The 21,062-nt window shown below is 44.5% G+C and overlaps 1 protein-coding gene across 2 annotated transcripts in view; it reads left to right on the top strand.

The window, feature by feature from the left end:
- The window catches only part of HENMT1 (HEN methyltransferase 1), a 58,739-nt gene that overhangs the window by 5,381 nt on the left and 32,296 nt on the right, over nucleotides 1-21,062 (top strand). For both annotated transcript variants that reach the window (XM_044301335.1, XM_044301334.1), the window contains exons 2-3: nucleotides 13,368-13,478; nucleotides 18,979-19,091. In XM_044301335.1, coding sequence (XP_044157270.1) covers nucleotides 13,392-13,478; nucleotides 18,979-19,091 — 200 coding nt within the window. In that variant the 5' untranslated portion in view covers nucleotides 13,368-13,391. The remainder of the gene's footprint in view (nucleotides 1-13,367; nucleotides 13,479-18,978; nucleotides 19,092-21,062) is intronic.

Below are 21,062 nucleotides of genomic sequence, written 5' to 3'. Positions count from 1 at the left end.
TGTATCACTCAGTTGTCTAAGGCATTCATCTGTATATTGTTTAGTATTCATGACCACTATGGCCCCCCCTTATCTGCGGGGTGTATTGTAATGTTTTCTTGTTTCTGTAATTCTTTGATGGCACGAATCTCTCCCTCTGTTAAGTTATTCCTTTGGCTTTGTCTATCCTTGATTTTTCTCAAATCATTCTCGACCGATCTTTGAAACGTTGCCATCTCGTGGCCAATCTCATTTTTGGGGAATTTCTTAGATTTATTTCTTAGATTTCTTAGATTTGTATGTTGTATCTCTCCCTCAATCCCTTCATTTGTTCTCACTTGGGGCTCTACTGTTGTCGGGTTTTTAAAAAAATGTTTTCTCAGACACAGTCTTCTCATGAATTTTTGCAGTCCTATAAATGTGTCAAATTTATTAAGTTTAGATGTCGGTGCGAAAATTTCAACCCTTTATCTAAAAGTTTTAACTGTGTGTTAGAAAGTGCTGTCGAGCTTATATTAATGATGGAATCTAGTGCACTTATTAATTTCTCCTTCTGTCTCTCTCCCTTCTTTCTTTGTCCTCTTCTTGTTTTTCTACATCTGGTTTCGTGTATTGGTGATGTTGAAGGCTATATTGTATATCTGCTATAGCGACAACCTATACAGTCACTTGCTTCAAATTGTCAATTTATAAGGAGCCACACAAATAGCCCTACAAATAGGTCGCTCTGCCATAGATGACTGCGATTCATCAGTCCCACTAAATAGGTGGGATACGGATGCAGCGACATATGGTATAACGAACCTATAGGGCAGCACAGTAGTGAATCCTCTTTTGATCACTGAAGGCCTCGAACTGAGTACGTGCATCAGTGCATGATTATTTTTATGCTTTTATATTTTATTTAAGACGTGCACAAAGAGTACATTATTTAATAAAAGTTTTATATGTTTAAAACAATCCCACGTGTATTCCGACTGTTTGAGTGGCGGTTCCATTTAATACATATTCATATAGCACAGAATTAGGGGTGTGTCTTTTTGAACCTGTGCACCAACTGTGACAATTCAGAGTGAGCCATCTGCTTATTACCAACTGACATAATGCTGTCAGTGTAATACAATAGATTCCAGGACTTAGGCTCCATTTCACACATCCGCAATTGTGATCCTCATCCGTTCCCTAATTGTACGGAACGGGTGCGGACCCATTTATTCTCTATGGGGACGAAATGGATGCGGCTCCGGAAAAAAATTGTGGATCTGCAAAACATGGATTCCGTCCACTTTGCTGAACGGAACGCCCGAGCCATAATAGAACAGTCCTATCCTTGTCCCTAATGCGGACAATATTAGGACATGTTCTATATTTTTTTTTGCGGAATGGGGCATACGGACACGGAACGCACACAAAGTAATTTTTGTGGTATTTTTTTGCAGCCCCATTAAAGTGAATGGCTCCACAAAAAAAAAAATAATGGAACCGACATGGACAAAAAATACGTTTGTGTGCATGAGCCCTAAATAATAATGCTGTGCGATCCTATCAGAAGACGGGAGGTCAGAATGGGAACTTACACTGACACACAAGTTTATCGCAGTGAACTCGCTTGTGTTTGTCCGGCCTTAGTGTGCATTTCTACCTGTCCATGCCTAATGTCAGATTGAGTGGGTGACATCTTACCAAAACGACTCCTTTTTAACCCCTTAGGCTGGTTTTACATGGGCGTTGCGGATTGGGGCCGGATGCGTTGAGAGTGCGTTCAGTGAAACTCGCACTATTTTGCAAGCAAGTTCAGTCAGTTTTGTCTGCGATTGCGTTTAGTTGTTTATTTTTTTCCGCACGCGTGCAATGCGTTTTGATGCGTTTTTCAAGCGCGTGATAAAAAACAGAATGTTTACAGAATGTTTGCGTTTTTCACGCAGCCTCATTCACTTCTATGGAGCCAGGGCTGCGTGAAAAATGTAGAATATAGAACATGCTGCGATTTTCACGCAATGCAGAACTGATGCGTGAAAACAACGCTCATGTGCACAGACCCATATCGGCCGGAAATAGCGGGGAGGGACTGGGAGGAGGAGCTGGGGGCCGGTGCGTTCACTGTTCTCCGGCCCCCAGCTCCAGTAGTTATAAAATGTGTGCAATTAATAAGCATTCTTTGAGGCCCCTTCTGCAGTAGAACAGCCACATCCTACTCACAGGGCTGTGCTGGCCGGCCGGGCAGACGAGCGGCAGCGTCACGACTGACGTCACATGCCTGCGCCGCCTCCTTCATTCAGAAAGTAGGCCGGGCACATGACGTCAGTTGTGACGCTGCCGCTCCTCTGCCCGGCCGGCCAGCATTAAGATGACAGCCCTGTGAGTAGGATGTGGCTGTATTGAATGTTCTACTACAGAGGGGGCCTCATGAATAGAATGCTTATTAATTGCACACATTTTATAACTACTGGAGCTGGGGGCCGGAGAACAGTGAACGCACCGGCCCCCAGCTCCTCCTCCCAGTCCCTCCCCGCTATTTTCTATTAATTGTACACATTTTATAATAACTAGTCTGTACTGGAGCGGCAATGGGGGGGGGGGGGGGGTTCTGTGGATGGCACTGTTATGGGGTGGGTGGGGGTCTGTGGATGGCACTGTTATGAGGTGGGGGGGTCTGTGGATGGCACTGTTATGGGGTGGGTGGGGGTCTGTGGATGGCACTGTTATGGGGTCGGTGGGGGTCTGTGGATGGCACTGTTATGGGGTGGGTGGGGGTCTGTGGATGGCACTGTTATGGGGTCGGTGGGGGTCTGTGGATGGCACTGTTATGGGGTGGGTGGGTAATATGATTTATTAAATTCATGAAAAAGAATTATTAATAAAATCATAAAAAAAAAAGTATTTTAAAAGTATTTGGGCAAAAAGGCAGTTTCGGTTTCGGTCAAGGGGTATCCTGAATTTTCGGTTTCGGTTTCGGACCAGAATTTTCATTTCGGTGCACCCCTAGCATTTATTAAAAGTCGCCGAGCCCTGATGAATTAGACTCGGCATATTGTTATTAGTCTGACCTCTGGTGGTTGTTCTTCAGTTACATAGGTTCATATTCACTTAGACTGGTCTAATTTATTTGTGCATGAAAAAGTCACCTCTTTGCGGTCTTCAGGAAAGTGCGATTTTTAATGCAAAAAAATATATCACAACTCACCACTCAAAACAGACAAAGACAAATACGCCAGCTCTGGGGTGACCTAGAACTTAGACTGTTTTTGCGCTTTGTTGTGTTTCTGTGGGCTTTTGATTCGTGCCTCCACTCTGCAAAAGATAGAATAATTCCTATCTTCGGTCGTATCTTGCAAATCGCGGACCCATTTAACTCAGTGGGTCTGTGTCCGCAGCAAAGAGTGCTCAAGGCCAGTGCCCGTATATTGCGGATATGTTGTTTACGGTCCTCGATACGAGCACTGAGCCAGTACGGTGGTGTGCATGAACCCTTACCCTCTGAACTTATCAACCAAATACAGTCCTGATCAAAAGTTTAAGACCACTTGAAAAATGGCAAAAAATCATATTTTACATTGTTGGATCTTAAAGGGACACTGACAGGCCTTCTGAGCATAATTAGCTCTTTATATGCCCCCCTAGGTCTTATAATAAGTTAACGTTTGCTCATAAAGGTAACGTTTTTATTAACTGTAAGGCTGCTAGAAAGCTATGGGAAGGGTTAAAAAGGTGAAACTATAATAAGTTCCCAATTCATATAAGTATTATCCCTGTGCGCATTATAAAACGTTAAAAATAATCTTTATAATCACCTGTCCTTTCTGCCCAAGGGGCGTTCTTTGTGCCGCATTTGTGCCCAGCCGCGTCCCAACTGCCGGATCCGTAGACACGCCCATCTCATTAGTATTCACTTGGCGCAATGTGATCCCGGCGAACGAGGGTGCCGGGCGCATGCGCAGGATCTCCAAATGTCGGGGACTGGAAAATACCGCCCAGCGAAGTGAATACTAATGTATAATGCGCACAGGGATAATACTTATATGAATTGGGAACTTATTATAGTTTCACCTTTTTAACCCTTCCCATAGCTTTCTAGCAGCCTTACAGTTAATAAAAACGTTACCTTTATGAGCAAACGTTACCTTTATGACGTCAGGGCGCCCCAAGCGCATGGATCACGTGATCGCATGGCACGTCATCCATGCGCATGGGGCGCTCTGACATCACTCTGGAGCGCCTCGGGAGCCGTGCGGACTGTCAGTATACCGCTCCCCCGCTCCTACTATGGCAACCAGGACTTTAATAGCGTCCTGGGTGCCATAGTAACACTGAAAGCATTTTGAAGACGGATCCGTCTTCAAATGCTTTCAGTACACTTGCGTTTTTCCGGATCCGGCGTGTAATTCCGGCAAGTGGAGTACACGCCGGATCCGGACAACGCAAGTGTGAAAGAGGCCTAAGTCAACTATATCCTGCTGTTACCAAATGTCAGGTCTTACTAGTCCTACAAATATAAGAGCCTATTCCACAAGAGCAATGGCATCTTCATGGGCTGAAAGAGCGGGTGTTTCCCTAGACAAAATCTTTAGGGCCGCCACCTGGTCTAATGTAAATACGTTCATAAGACATTATTGTATTGATGTGTCTGCTTCTGCTGATTTGACCTTTGGACAGAAGCAGTCTCCCTCCCTACTAAGTAATCTGATAGTTCTCATGGTTAAGTCGTCATGGTGGACGAAATGGAAAAACCGTAATTAGAGTTACCAGTAATTCTGTTTCCTTGAGTCCACCATGACGGCTCGTAAATTCCCCCCCTGAGGTTATAAGAGGGGTCAGAGTATGAAGTAATACTCAAAAAAAAATACATATATACAGTATATATATCTAAAAAAAAAATGTTGACGAAGCCGGTGGGTTGGCGAAATGTAGCTTATGCATTCATTCTCTGTTGTGCGGATTTGTTACTATGTTTTTTTGTGCATCTTTGGCATCGGTTCCCGTTTCCATATTGTCCCCACACACCGCACGATATCTGTGTTCATATATGTAAAATTTGTCCTATTATGTTTACATCTTGCATTTAATTTGGCTGCATAAACTTATATTGTCTGCTGGCATCATTTACCATATTTCCCTTGGACTCTTGACCTGTAGTTGCTCCTGTGTGGTCTCTACTACCAGGGGTTTAGGGGTGAAGGGGTCCTTGTGGCCTCCTTCTCTCCTTGTTTTCACCTATTTTTTGCTATATTTCATATGCGACTATTCTCATACTAATAGGGGCTATTAGTGAGTGCTGTTATAGGAGTTGTACTATATGTGTCTAGGCCCTTTCTATTATTTTTCAGTTATATCTGAGGTAGAGTTGTTGCGATACCAAATTTTTTATTTGGTTTCGATACCATGAAAAAGTATTGCGATACTCGATACCATTCGATACCACGCGAAAAAAATAAACCAAAAAAGCCACGTGCATTCCACATTTAAAAAAATGGCGAATCGCACAGTTTTTATTTATTTTTTCTGTTCCGGCGTTCACCGCATAGAGTTTTTAAAAATATTTTAATAGTTTGGACTTTTCTGACGTGGTAATATGTTTATTATTTATACATTTTATATGTGAAATTAGGAAAAGGGGGTGATTTATACTTCATATTTTTTTTTATTTTTTTTACTTTATTTATTTTTACACTTTTTATTTAATAACTATTTCCCCCCTTAGGGGCTAGAACCTGGGATTTTTTTCATCCCTTGTCCTATTCAGCCTGATAGAGATCAGGGTGAATAGGACTTCACACTGTCCTTGCTGCTCTGTGCTCTGTGCACACAGCATCAGGGATGTTACCATGGCAGCCAGGGCTTCAGTAGCGTCCTGGCTGCCATGGTAACCGATCGGAGCCCCAGGCTTACACTGCTGGGGCTCCGATCAGAAGCTGCCACTGCACCACCAATGAGGGGGAGGGGAGAGGACCCTGTGGCCACTGCCACCAATGATTTTAATACTGGGGGGGTTGAGAGGGGCCGGCGCATGATTTTAATGGGATGGCGCTTCTTCCTGCACTGCGATTAGACATCGCTACAGCCAGGGAGAAGGAACGCCCACTAGTGAAGCTGATGTCTCCTCCCCATCGCTCCGATAGTAATCAGCATGTGGAGCAGGAGAGGAGACAGTAATGGGGCACAGCATGCGAACGGAGCGGCGCCCAGGACTAATAGTAAGTCCTGGGACATCGCTGGGAGCCGCTCTGTGTAGGAAAAGTCATATCATTGGTGGCAGCCCCCCTCCCCCCGTTCATTGGTGGCAGCAGCAGCAGCAGCACAGGGGGGAGGGAGGACAGCTTCCTTCTCCCCATACTGCTGAGAGAACATGAGCGCGCCGACAGCAGCGCGCTCATGTTCAGAGATACTAGACTGTGCAGAAGCGCAGCCCAGTATCGAAAAAATTGAAATCCCGGTATCGTATCGATACCAGGACAAAAGTATCGATTGGGTATCGAAATTTCGATACCCGCAACAACCCTAATCTGAGATATGTGTTGGTTCTAAAAGTCTAAGGCGTACCAATGCGATTTAGACTTTTCCATATGATTCATCAGTGAAGGCCTCGCTGTGAATGGCACGGGCAGCGCAGGGATGCTGCCTGTGCCTGAAGTACCCAATAACAAAGCTACTTACAGCAAGGAGCTTTGTTACTGGTTGGTTTGAGCGCTCTGCCGACCATTCGTCATGCCACTCTAAAGCTGCAGCGCGCAATCTAACTATATGTGCACACACCATCTACACAGGGCAGCTCTCGCAGTGGGTGCTGCCCATACTCTACAGCACCCGGAGCACCATGTGCAGGAACTAGAGCAGGGCTCGCCCTTCGGTCCCAGCTGCTGCTCAGGATGAGCCAAGTAAGTTAGCTCCTCTTCTACTGTGGTGGGGGCTGCTGCATTTGCCCTTTTCATCCTGGGATTGGGTGATATAAAGGTATTGCTCTGTCTCAGTCAAAACCTGGGCCGATTTCCTGCTTAGGATGAGCCCAGTAAGTTAGCTCCTCTTCTCCTGTGGGGAGGGGGGCACCACGTATTATCTCTACAGTATGTGTATTCATCCATTGTGTATGGGCACAGAACTGTAGCACTGCAGCCTCCAGTGTGTGTATGCTCTAAGAAGAGGAGGGGGCATGCCCCTGGCACTGGTGTTCTGAAGTTGCCCTATGCATGTGGGGGGCATTGGGGTTTGTGAGAGGAAGGCCTGTGCCCTGCTGTGGCTCTCATGCCTTTCTGCAGTAGCAGCTGCTTCACTCCCAGGTAACATGTCATAGGATCCACTGGTGTGGACAACGACAGGGCCCCAGTGCTAATGGGACCCTGCCTGTAGCTCCCAATGCCGCCTACTGATTCTGTCAGCAGAGCTGTCACTTTTATGACTGACCTGTCTGACTTGTGATAAAGTACAGGAAAGATCCACTATACTGGACTATACTTTATCACTTTGCTATATTGCCTGCTGTTATTAAGGCGAGTAGTTCCTGCATACCCACCTCTTAGGCCCCGTTCAAGTCACCACTTTTTATTTCTGTTGTTCTGCTCCGTTAGATGAGCAGTACAATGAAAATAACGGAAGTGCTGGATCAGGCACATAACTGAGATGAACAGACTCATTTACTGTTATGGAGTCTATTCAGTTTCTGTTCAGGATCCTGTCCTTTTACCGGACAAAAAAGTCCTGCATGTAAGGGTACTTTCACACTAGCGGCAAGGAACTCCGGCAGATGAACAGCCTGTCGGATCCGTGCTGCCGCAAGTGCACGCGTGCCCCCGGACTACCACTCTGGCCCCATTGACTATAGTGGGGGTGGGCCAGAGTTCCGGCGGCAGCACGGCAAACAGGCCGAGAGGCGGCCGGAATAAAAGTACGAGTTCCTTGCCGCTAGTGTGAAACTAGTCTAAGGTTTTTTTGTCCGGTCTTTGACAGAATCTGTGACAGAGCCTCCAACACAGATGTGAACAAGCCCTTAAAATTATGTAGGCCTACTATTGTTTTTTTTCTATTACTTCAAGTTTCGCCTAAAAATACTCTTCAAAAATGGTAAGAGGAGTATTTTTACTCTGGAAAAAACGAGACAATTTTAATGCATGTACAACAATATTTTGTCACACCAAGTAGGAAAGGTGGGCAGGAAGGTGGTGGAATGGGGCCATTTTTGGGTTCCATGTCCCTGCAAAATTATGAAAGTTTAGCCCTATACTACAGCAGTGCTAGGGGGACAACTCAGACTAATTGTAAAAAGTCGTCTTAGTAAGTGCCCCCCAAGACTTTTAAAACGATGCACAATGCCTTGTAGGGTTAGCTCAGTTGTAATGATACATTTCATGTAATAATCTCTTCATTTTGGAGAATAAATTGTCTTACTGTATATGTTAATGAACCGTTAAGTGCACTGAGGGTGGGCCCAAGCAGTTTCCTCTGCCAGTCCCTCCCTCTTCTTGATTTAAAGGGCCAGGTTCCTGCACCATCATCTTTCTTTCCTGGCCCTGTCAATCAGAAAGGAGAGGGAGGGGCTGGCAGCGGAAGCAAGAGGAACAAGGGTGCACAGAGTGGCTTAGACCCAGTCGGGCGTAGCTATAGGGGGTGCAGAGGTAGCAGTCGCTACCGGGCCCAGGAGCCTTAGGGGCCCAAAGACCCTTGTGCCACATAAGACATTGCCATTATAGAAAGTGCATGCTGGTCAATTTACACCTCTGGCTGGAGGGAAGGGGTTAGGTTAAGAATTTGGCATGAGGGGGTGTCCCTTTTAATGTTTGCCTCAGGCAGCAGGAAGGCTATGTGCTCCCCTATTCCTTGCCAACAAGCACTGAGGAACGGGGGCCCAAGCTGAACTCTTGCACCTGGGCCCATGAGCTTTCAGCTACGCCCCCGGACCCAGTGCACTTAACTTATCTGTATATGGATTAAAAGTACTTTTTCTCCAGAATGAAGCCATTAAAGGTTTTATTACATTCAGTTGAGCTAGCCCTACAAGGTATTGTGTCTAGTTTAACAGTAAATTTCATAGAGACATACTCTGTTTAACCACTTCAGCCCCGCTAGCTGAAACCCCCTTCATGACCAGAGCACTTTTTACACTTCGGCACTACACTCCTTTCACCGTTTATCGCTCGGTCATGCAACTTACCACCCAAATGAATTTTACCTTCTTTTCTTCTCACTAATAGAGCTTTCATTTGGTGGTATTTTATTGGTGCTGACATTTTTACTTTTTTTGTTATTAATCGAAATGTAACGATTTTTTTGCAAAAAAATGACATTTTTCACTTTCAGCTGTAAAATTTTGCAAAAAAACCGACATCCATATATCAATTTTTCGCTAAATTTATAGTTCTACATGTCTTTGATAAAAAAAAATGTTTGGGCAGAAAAGAAAAAAAAATGGTTTGGGTAAAAGTTATAGCATTTACAAACTATGGTACAAAAATGTGAATTTCCGCTTTTTGAAGCAGCTCTGACTTTCTGAGCACCTGTCATGTTTCCTGAGGTTCTACAATGCCCAGACAGTAGAAAAACCCCACAAATGACCCCATTTCGGAAAGTAGACACCCTAAGGTATTCGCTGATGGGCATAGTGAGTTCATAGAACTTTTTATTTTTTGTCACAAGTTAGCGGAAAATGAAGATGATTTTTTATTTTTATTTTTTTCTTACAAAGTCTCATATTCCACTAACTTGCGACAAAAAAATAAAAAATTCTAGGAACTCGCCATGCCCCTCACGGAATACCTTGGGGTGTCTTCTTTCCAAAATGGGGTCACTTGTGGCGTAGTTATACTGCCCTGGCAATTTAGGGGCCCAAATGTGTGAGAAGTACCTTGCAATCAAAATGTGTAAAAAATGGCCTGTGAAATCCGAAAGGTGCACTTTGGAATATGTGCCCCTTTGCCCACCTTGGCTGCAAAAAAGTGTCACACATCTGGTATCGCCGTACTCAGGAGAAGTTGGGCAATGTGTTTTGGGGTGTCATTTTACATATACCCATGCTGGGTGAGAAAAATATCTTGGTCAAATGCCAACTTTGTATAAAAAAATGGGAAAAGTTGTATTTTGCCAAGATATTTCTCTCACCCAGCATGGTTATATGTAAAATGACACCCCAAAACACATTGCCCAACTTCTCCTGAGTACGGCGATACCAGATGTGTGACACTTTTTTGCAGCCAAGGTGGGCAAAGGGGCACATATTCCAAAGTGCACCTTTCGGATTTCACCGGTCATTTTTTACGCATTTTGATTGCAAAGTACTTCTCACACATTTGGGCCCCTAAATTGCCAGGGCAGTATAACTACGCCACAAGTGACCCCATTTTGGAAAGAAGACACCCCAAGGTATTCCGTGAGGGGCACGGCGAGTTCCTAGAATTTTTTATTTTTGGTCGCAAGTTAGTGGAATATGAGACTTTGTAAGGAAAAAAGAAAAAAAAAGAAAAATCATCATTTTCCGCTAACTTGTGACAAAAAAAAAAAAAAATCTAGGAACTCGCCGTGCCCCTCACGGAATACCTTGGGGTGTCTTCTTTCCAAAATGGAGTCACTTGTGGCGTAGTTATACTGCCCTGGCAATTTAGGGGCCCATATGTGTGAGAAGTACCTTGCAATCAAAATCTGTAAAAAATGGCCTGCGAAATCCGAAAGGTGCTCTTTGGAATATGTGCCCCTTTGCCCACCTTGGCTGCAAAAAAGTGTCACACATCTGGTATCGCCGTACTCAGGAGAAGTTGGGCAATGTGTTTTGGGGTGTCATTTTACATATAACCATGCTGGGTGAGAGAAATATCTTGGCAAAATACAACTTTTCCCATTTTTTTATACAAAGTTGGCATTTGACCAAGATATTTTTCTCACCCAGCATGGGTATATGTAAAATGACACCCCAAAACACATTGCCCAACTTCTCCTGAGTACGGCGATACCAGATGTGTGACACTTTTTTGCAGCCTAGATGCGCAAAGGTGCCCAAATTCTTTTTAGGAGGGCATTTTTAGACATTTGGATCCCGGACTTCTTCTCACACTTTCGGGCCCCTAAAAAGCCAGGGCAGTATAAATACCCCACATGTGACCCCACTTTGGAAAGAAGACACCCGAGGTATTCAATGAGGGGCCTGGCGAGTTCATAGAATTTTTTATTTATTTTTTCATAAGTTAGCGGATATTGATTTTTTTTGTTTTTTTCTCACAAAGTCTCACTTTCCGCTAACTTAGGACAAAAATTTCAATCTTTCATGGACTCAATATGCCCCTCACGGAATACCTTGGGGTGTCTTCTTTCCGAAATGGGGTCACATGTGGGGTATTTATACTGCCCTGGCTTTTTAGGGGCCCTAAAGCGTGAGAAGAAGTCTGGAATATAAATGTCTAAAAATGTTTACGCATTTGGATTCCGTGAGGGGTATGGCGAGTTCATGTGAGATTTTATTTTTTGACACAAGTTAGTGGAATATGAGACTTTGTAAGAAAAAACCAAAACAAACAAAAAATTTCCGCTAACTTGGGCCAAAAAAATGGCTGAATGGAGCCTTACAGGGGGGGGTGATCAATGACAGGGGGGTGATCAATGACAGGGGGGTGATCACCCATATAGACTCCCGGAGTGATCACCCCCCTGTCATTGATCACCCCCCTGATAAGGCTCCATTCAGACGTCCGTATGATTTTTACGGATCCATGGATCGGATCCGCAAAACACATGCGGACGTCTGAATGGAGCCTTACAGGGGGGTGATCAATGACAGGGGGGTGATCACCCATATAGACTCCCTGATCACCCCCCTGTCATTGATCACCCCCCTGTAAGGCTCCATTCAGACGTCCGTATGATTTTTACGGATCCATGGATACATGGATCGGATCCGCAAAACACATGCGGACGTCTGAATGGAGCCTTACAGGGGGGTTATCAATGACAGGCGGGTGATCACCCATATAGACTCCCTGATCACCCCCCTGTCACTGATCACCCCCCCTGTAAGGCTCCATTCAGACGTCCGTATGATTTTTACGGATCCATGGATACATGGATCGGATCCGCAAAACACATGCGGACGTCTGAATGGAGCCTTACAGGGGGGTTATCAATGACAGGGGGTGATCAGGGTGATCACCCCCCTGTCACTGATCACCCCCCCTGTAAGGCTCCATTCAGACGTCCGTATGATTTTTACGGATCGATGGATCGGATCCGCAAAACACATGCGGACGTCTGAATGGAGCCTTACAGGGGGGTTATCAATGACAGGGGGTGATCAGGGTGATCACCCCCCTGTCACTGATCACCCCCCCTGTAAGGCTCCATTCAGACGTCCGTATGATTTTTACGGATCCATGGATACATGGATCGGATCCGCAAAACACATGCGGACGTCTGAACGGAGCCTGACAGGGGGGTGATCAATGACAGGGGGGTGATCAATGACAGGGGGGTGATCAGGGAGTCTATATGGGGTGATCATGGGTTTATAAGGGGTTAATAAGTGACGGGGGGGGTGGGTGTAGTGTAGTGTGGTGTTTGGTGCGACTGTACTGAGCTACCTGTGTCCTCTGGTGGTCGATCCTAACAAAAGGGACCACCAGAGGACCAGGTAGCAGGTATATTAGACGCTGTTATCAAAACAGCGTCTAATATACCTGTTAGGGGTTAAAAGGCTGGAGATCCACTCGCTTACCTTCCGTTCCTGTGAGCGCGCGCGCCTGTGTGCGCGCGTTCACAGGAAATCCCGGCTCTTGCGAGATGACGCGTATATGCGTCGTCGTGCGCAGGGCTGCCGCCTCCGGACCGCACATCTGCGTTAGGCGGTCCGGAGGCGGTTAAAGGGGTATTCCGTTATGTAACATCCCATATCCACAGGATAGGGGATAATTAGATCGGTGGGGGTCGTACCTCATTGACCCCCCCACCCCCCACCCAAAATAAATAAATAAACAGAGCAGCAGGTTTGGCATGTGCTTAGCCGCTCCATTAATTTCTGTGGGAATCTCCGGATCTCCGCTCTGTTCACTTTGGGGGGACTCCACAGAGTATAAAGTCCCTGTTCTCATGATCGATGGGTGTCCCAGCGGTATGCCCCCCCACCAGTCTAATAGTTGTCTAAGGGATAATGTTATATAACCGGAATACCACTTTAATAAGGCTGCCATTCCATAAAAATACCTATATAAATGTCACAAAATCTAAGATGACAATCCTGACTAAGATCTAGATTTGTAAGGCAAGAAGACGCATTGTCACACTATAGAAAAGCAGACCGTGTACTGGCATTAGAATATTTGTATCATCGCATTGTTTCTTGCAATAAAATATAGATAAAAAAAATATCGCTAATCTCAATTATTTTTTTGTTCTTGATTTAATCATTCTGTGCTTTTACGTTTCAGCTATGAGAAGACTTCTTTAGACACATGGAGCCCATACGCTTTAGACCACCACTGTATGAACAGCGATATGAATTTGTGAAATCTTATATTCATACTCACAAACCCCAAAAGGTCAGATTTTGTATGTATATTTTCATCTTAGAAGTGAAACAGTTAGAATTTTGCTATGTTTGAGTCAATGTAACCAGAACTCTACTTCATGCCAGTTGATATATACTAGCGTACCCTGTAGTACAGGGCATAGAAGGATTGCAGACAGCCAGGGGTGTACACAGAAATCATGGGGCTCCATAGCAAAGCTTAAACTGCATAGACCTATTAACCCCTTCCTGACATAACTCTGTGTGCTTTTATTGTTGAAAAAAACTATTTGATCCATATGCAAATTGCCCGAGATGTGTCCTGTACATGAGATGAGTCCAGCGTGAAGGAGCCCAGCACTGCCCCGCATCCTCAGATGCACGCGCGCATCGCGAGATTACGGCGCTCTAGCTGTCTGACATCGGGGAGCAAGGACGAGATTCTGAGGATGCGGGGCGGTGCTGCGCTCCTTCACGCTGGACTCATCTCACGTACAGGACACATCTCAGGGTAATTTGCATATGGATCAAATCGTTTTTTTCCCATAATAATAGCACACAGAGCTATGGGGACTGGGTATTGCGGATGTGCTAGCGACCATCTAGCAACCCATGTCCTCAGATCTATACATCAAATCCCGGTGACAGGTTCCCTTTAAAGAGGACCTTTTCATTGAAATAAAAAATCTAAACTAAGCATACAGACATGGAGAGTGGCGCCCAGGGATCTCCCTGCACTTACTATTATCCCTGGGGGCGCCGCTCCGTTCTTCCGGTATCTTCAGATTTTCGGCCCAACCGGGAGGAGCCTGCTCTTGTTCTCCTGGGCGTCTCCTTCTCCCAGGCTATGAGCTGAGCGCTGCGATTGGCCAGCGCTACAGCCTGGGAGAAGGAGACGCCCAGGAGAACAAGAGCAGGCTCCTCCCAGTTGAGCCAAAAATCTGAATGTATAGAAAACCACTCTTCTCAATATTATAAGGCTGTAGCCTGGAAGTAAGTGGCCAGCCTTGCATGTAGATTTATTTATTTATTTATTTATTATTATATGCACTTATATAGCGCTACTATATTCCGCAGCGCTTTACCGACATTAGCATTCAACTGTCCCCAGTGGGGCTCACAATCTAAGGTCCCGATCAGTATGTCTTTGGAGTGTGGGAGGAAACCAGAGTTTTCTGCCTCATTTTAAGGGGGTTGACTCACTCGCTAGGATATGCCCCCAATGTCTGATAGGTGTGGGTCCCACCTCTTGGTCCTGCACCTATTTCTAGAACAGAGCCTGCAAAGTGTCGGAGGAAGCACCACGCATGTGCAGCTGCCCTCCATTCGTTTCTGTTGGAGTGCCGAAAATCACCTAGAACTGGCTTCTTAAGCCCCATAGAAGTGAAAGGAGGGTGGCTGCGCTCGCAGGGTGCACTTCCCATTTCTCAGGCACACCGCTCGGCTATTTTCGGCACTCCCATAGAAATGAATTGAGGGCAGCCCCGCATGTGCCATGCGCCCACCGGCATTTGTGGGCTCCGTTCGAAAGATAGGTGCAGGTCCCATAGGTGGGACCCGCACCTGTCAGACACTGGGGGCATATCCTAGCGATATGCCCCCAATGTCTGAGGTGAGACAACTCCTTTAACCCATAATGAAAAGCTATACCCTTATTATATTGAGAATAGAGTTTGTTATGCTCAGAAAGCTAATCCATATTTGTGGTTTATTCAGACACAATATACTTTATAATTATATATTATATTTACTGCCTGTCCCCAAAAAAAGTCGCCACAAAAAAAAAGCCTTTAGCTTTGATTACGGCACGCATTCGCTGTGGCATTGTTTCGATAAGCTTTTGCAATGTTACAAGATTTATTTCTATCCAGTGTTGCATTAATTTTTCACCAAGATCTTGCATTGATGATGGTAGAGTCTGACGGCTGTGCAAAGCCTTATCCAGCACATCCCAAAGATTCTCAATGGGGTTAAGGTCTGGACTCTGTGGTGGCCAATCCATGTGTGAAAATTATGTCTCATGCTCCCTGAACCACTCTTTCACAATCTGAGCCCAATGAATCCTGGCATTGTCATCTTGGAATATGCCCGTGCCATCAGGGAAGAAAAAATCCATTGATGGAATAACCTGGTCATTCAGTATGTTCAGGTAGTCAGCTGACCTCATTCTTGGAGCACATACTGTTGCTGAACCTAGACCTGACCAACTGCAGCAACCCCAGATCATAGCACTGCCCCCACAGGCTTGTACAGTAGGCACTAGGCATGATGGGGGCATCACTTCATCTGCCTCTCTACTTACCTTGATGCGCCCATTACTCTGGAACAGGGTAAATCTGGACTCATCAGACCTCATGACCTTCTTCCATTGCTGCCGAGTCCAATCTTTATGCTCCCTAGCAAATTGAAGCCTTTTTTTCTGGTATGCCTCACTGATTAGTGGTTTTCTTACAGCTACACAGCTGTTCATTCCCAATCCCTTGAGTTCCCTTCGCATTGTGCGTGTGGAAATGCTCTTACTTTCACTATTAAACCTAGCCCTGAGTTCTATTGTTGTTTTTCTTCATTTGATTTCACCAAACGTTTAAGTGATCGCCGATCACGATCATTCAGGATTTTTTTGCTGCCACATTTCTTCCTCGAATACGATGGGTCCCCACCATCCTTCCAGTTTTTTTGAATAATGCGTTGGACAGTTCCTAACCCAATTTTAGTAGTTTCTGCAATCTCCTTAGATGTTTTCTCTGCTTGATGCAATGCCAATGATTTGACCCTTCTCAAACAGACTAACATCTTTTCCATGACCACGAGATGTGTCTTTCGACATGGTTGTTTAAGAAATGAGAAGCAACTCATTGCATCAGTTGGGGTTAAATAACTTATTGCCAGCCGAAAGATAATCGCCCATGAGGTAATTATCCAATAGGAGGCTCATAACTATTTGCTTAGTTAAATCCAGGTGGCGACTTTTTTTTTGGACAGGCAGTGTATATGATAAAGACATTAGTAATATGTATCAGCTTTCTAAGCATAGAAAAGCTCTAGTTCTCCATATAGTAAGGCTATTAGCTGTTTATTATGGTTTAAATGACGAAAGAAAAAAGTCTCATCTCCTGTAAAAACAAAAGATCGGGTATGTTGAAATCGAGCATGAGCTGTCTTTATTTCTTTGCTGTCAGAGGTTAGTTGGGACCCTTTTAGGCCTTATGCACACGACTGTTGTGTGTTTTGCGGTCCGCAAATTGCGGATCCGCAAAACTCGGATGGCGTCAGTATGCGTTCCGCAATTTGCAGAATGGCACGGACAGCCATTAATATAACTGCCTATTCTTGTCTGCAAAACGGACAAGAATAGGACAGGTTATATATTTTTTGTGGACCACGGAATGGAGCAACGGATGCGGACAGCACACTGAGTGCTGTCCGCATCTTTTGCGGCCCCATTGAAGTGAATGGGTCCACATCCAAGCCGCAAATACTGCGGCTCTGATGCGGACCAAAACAACGGTCGTGTGCATGAGGCCTCATGCACACGACCATTTTTTTTTATTTACTGGCCGTTTTTTGCGTTCCGTATAGGGTCCATTCATTTTAATGGGTCAGCATAAAAAAAGGAATGTACTCTGTATGCATTCCGTTTCCGTATTTCTGTTTTTCTGTTACGTTGAAAGATAGAACATGTCCTATTATTGCCCGCAAATCTCGTTCCGTGGCTCGTTTCAAGTCAATGGGTCCGCAAAAAAAACTGAACACATATGTAAATGCATCCGTATGTCTTCCGTATTGGTTCCGTTTTTGCGGAACCATCTATTGAAAATGTTATGCCCAGCCCAATTTTTTCTATGTAATTACTGTATATGCCATACGGAACAGAAACGGAAACAAAAAATGGAACAACAGATCCGTGAAAAATGGACCGCAAAACACTGAAAAAGCCATACGGTCGTGTGCAATAGGCCTTATGCACATTAGATAGTCAGTTTGTCCTATCAAAATCAGTAGGTACGTGTGTATGAGCACCTTAAAGGGGTATTTCAGGATTTTAATATTGATTAAGGACAGAACATTAATATCAGATTGGCGGGAGCCCGACACCCAGCACCCTCGCTTATCAGCTATTGACGTGAACGGAAGCAGAGCTGCAGTTACAAGGCCTGTTCACTGCACACTGGACGGAGCTGTGTAGTTTCGGCACTGAAGCTCCTCTGAAACAGCTAATCGCCGGGGATGCAGGGTGTGGGACTCAATATTGATGTCCTGAGGATAGGGTATCAGTATACGGCCTCATGCACACAAATGTATTTTCATTCAGTGTCCGTTCCGTTTTTTTTTTTGCGGACCATATACGAAACCATTCATTTCAATGGGTCGGCAAAAAAAAACGGAAGGTACTCCGCGTGCATTCCGTTTCCGTATGTCCTATTATTGTCGCATTACGGACAAAGATAGGACTGTACTATTAGGGGCCAGCTGTTCCGTTCTGCAAAATACGGAATGCACATGGATGTCATCTGTATTTTTGGCGGATCCGTTTTTTGCATGAGGCTTAAAAATGTTGGAATACCCATTTAAGTGCAAACCAGATGGGAGAGAATGGGGCTGTAGAGTACAGGTGGAGTGCCTTCAGTTCTGAATAAACACTTTTTGTGAACCTTGATCTACTGAATAGGGCTGTTAAAAACCCACCTTATTTTCATTATTATCATTGGCAAAAAGCATTAACAAGCAATGCTACAAATGAAAGGAATGTAATGACAATAGAAATATCTGTAGGATGCTATGCTTTTCTGATAGGTGGGTTTTTGATCACTGAGACTTCCACCAATTGCTAGAACAACAGCACTAACTATATAGCAGTGGGCCCTTTGACTGTTCTACTGAGCAGCAGTCTTGATCCATCTCTGTGTAGTTAGGGCAACACTACTCCTTCACCAGACACAGCTCATACATAGACACCTTTATTAGATTTGTCTAAACCTCAAGATTACACTGCGTGTTGTCTCGGAAGTCTTGGTGGCGCAGTGTAATTACAAGTACTTGCTCCATTCACTTGAATGGAACAAGCATACTTACACTGCGCCACCGCTGCTAGGAGTGTTAGCGCATGTTAATGGTAATTGGTAGCGATGGTGGTCGTGCTTGATTGCAATAGAAAAAAGCACCAGCCTATGTGAGTTCCCACGGTCCCGGCCACCAGAGAGGCCGACACTTTTTCCTATACTGTACAAGCACGACCACCGCTGATGGATTGCAGAGTGGTCGTAACCATGGAAACAAGCAGTGTATAATCTGATGGAAAAATGAATCCAGCTAGCAAAGGAGGCAATATGGATAATAACAGTACATTAGTAAGTGGCTTGTATTAACTTTCTTTACATGATATATGCTATTTTCTGAAGTGACACAACCCCTTTAACTTTATTTGGTATCCATTCCTGGTTTTTGCATCAAAAACGGCTGCAAACTGCTTGTGAATCTGGCTAATAGGTGAGCAGCCAGTAATCAGGATAGTTTTATCTTTCACTCTGCAGGTTGCAGATTTGGGATGCAGTGAATGCTCACTTCTGCACAAGCTGAAGTTTCAAGACTGCATCGAGGAGCTTGTTGGTGTGGACATTGATGAGGATGTATTGAAAAGGAAAGGGTAAGTAACATGTTTCTACATTTATGAAAAAGGTAAGTATTCTCAAAATAGCAGTGATAAGTGTCGGCCAGAGTCGAGTATGTGCACTGCCCCTCCTTTCAAACTCTGGGACTGCAGGAGGTAGCTGAGCACTGTACACATACCCCTATAAATTAGCCATCCATATAGCCCCGCATAAAAGTTTCTGCCACATTCCCCCTCTAAATATTGTCATTCACATGCTCCCTTATTTGCCCACCATTCTACTCCTTAAAGGTATTCTATCACCAGCAACATCACTAGCCAACTTTTTGCATACATAGTCGTGGTTCACGTGATTAAAACATTCTTTTTCTTTTGTTGATCCGAGGGTCCGTTCCCGAGTTATGATACTTTTTCTTAATATGCAAATCAGGCCTTTAGGTGCAAAAAGGGTGTCTCCATTGCTCTTGTTACACCCAAGTTCCACTCCTTTCTATGGCCAGTACACTCACATACGAGCTTCAAAGTCATAAAAAAATAAAAAAAATATAAAAGTTTCAATCTCCGCCGTTTCCGTATAATAATAAAAAAATACATAAATAACAAAAAATATAAACATCATGTGTATCACCACGACTGAAAACATCCGTACTATTAAAATATAAAAATATTTTTCCAATACGGCGAATGGCATAATGGAAAAAAGGGTCAAAATGGCCAATTTGTCATTTTTTCATTGCTTCTCTTACCCCAAAAATTTAATAAAATGTGATCAAAAAGTCACATACACTCCAAAATGGTATCAATAAAAATTATAGATTGTCCCGCCAAAAATGAGCACCCACACAGCTCAGTAGACATAACTATTAATAAGTTATGGGGGTCAGAATATGGTGATGTAAAAAAAAATAATATTTTCTCGAAGTTAAAATTTATTTTGACACTATTTAGACATAAAAATGTATACATATGGGGAATCGTTGTAATCGTACTGACCCAGACAATGAAGGATATGGGTCAGTTTGGCCGCAAACTGAACCTTGTGGGAACAAAACCCATAAAACGGTGGAGGAATATTTTTTTTTTCAAATCAATACGATTTGGAATTTTTTTTCCGCTTCCCAGTACATTGTATGCCATAATAAATAGTGGCATTAGAAAGTACAACTCGTTCTGCAAAAAATAAGCCATAATACAGCTATGTGAACGGAAAAATAAAAAAGTTATACCTTAAAAAATTAAATGAAAACGCAAAGACAAAAAAAAACTCTGGTATCCGAAAGGGTCAAATGTGTCAGCTGAAAAGTGGCAGTCATGTGCCCCCTATTTACTGAGCTAGATATATGATCCCTAAAAAGTGCCACCCCCATCACAGTACAAGCTACATACTTTCACACCTGTTCTTGATAGGTTATTTATGTCCACCCAGGATGAATTTTGTAGAGGAATATTTGCCATGACTTACATGTAGATTTTGTCGTAGAATTCACCCTTTGCATTGCAAATGGTGAAATCCGCAGCATAAATTTAGATGATGCAAATTTAAAATCCGCTTGGGGACATATGACGTGTAGTCATACCCTTAAAGGGGTTGTCCGGGTTCAGAGCTGAACCCGGACATCCCTCCATTTTCACCCAGGCAGCCCCCCTGACATGAGCATCGGAGCAGTTCATGCTCCGATGCTCTCCTTTGCTCTGTGCTAAATCGCGCAGGGCAAAGGCATTTTTTGGAGATCCAGTGACGTACCGGGGCTCTCCATGGGGCTGCCAGGAACCCCGGTGACGTCACCGGCACTGAAGGGCGGGATTTAGCTCTGCCCTAGCCAGTAAAATGGCTAGGGCAGAGCTAAAGCCCGCCCCTCAGAGCCGGTGACGTCACCGAACACACTGCCGGGCGGAAGTTACCGCCCGGCAGTGTGTTATTGAAAACAAAAGAGCCCGTGCCCTGCGCGATTTAGCGCAGGGCACAGGAGCGCATCGGAGCATGAGATGCTCCGATGCTAGGCTCAG

Source organism: Bufo gargarizans, chromosome 7 (genome assembly GCF_014858855.1).
Source record: "Bufo gargarizans isolate SCDJY-AF-19 chromosome 7, ASM1485885v1, whole genome shotgun sequence".
Lineage (NCBI taxonomy): Eukaryota > Metazoa > Chordata > Amphibia > Anura > Bufonidae > Bufo > Bufo gargarizans.
The sequence above is the reverse complement of the archived record's forward strand: the minus strand, read 5'-3'. Positions and strand labels throughout refer to the sequence as shown.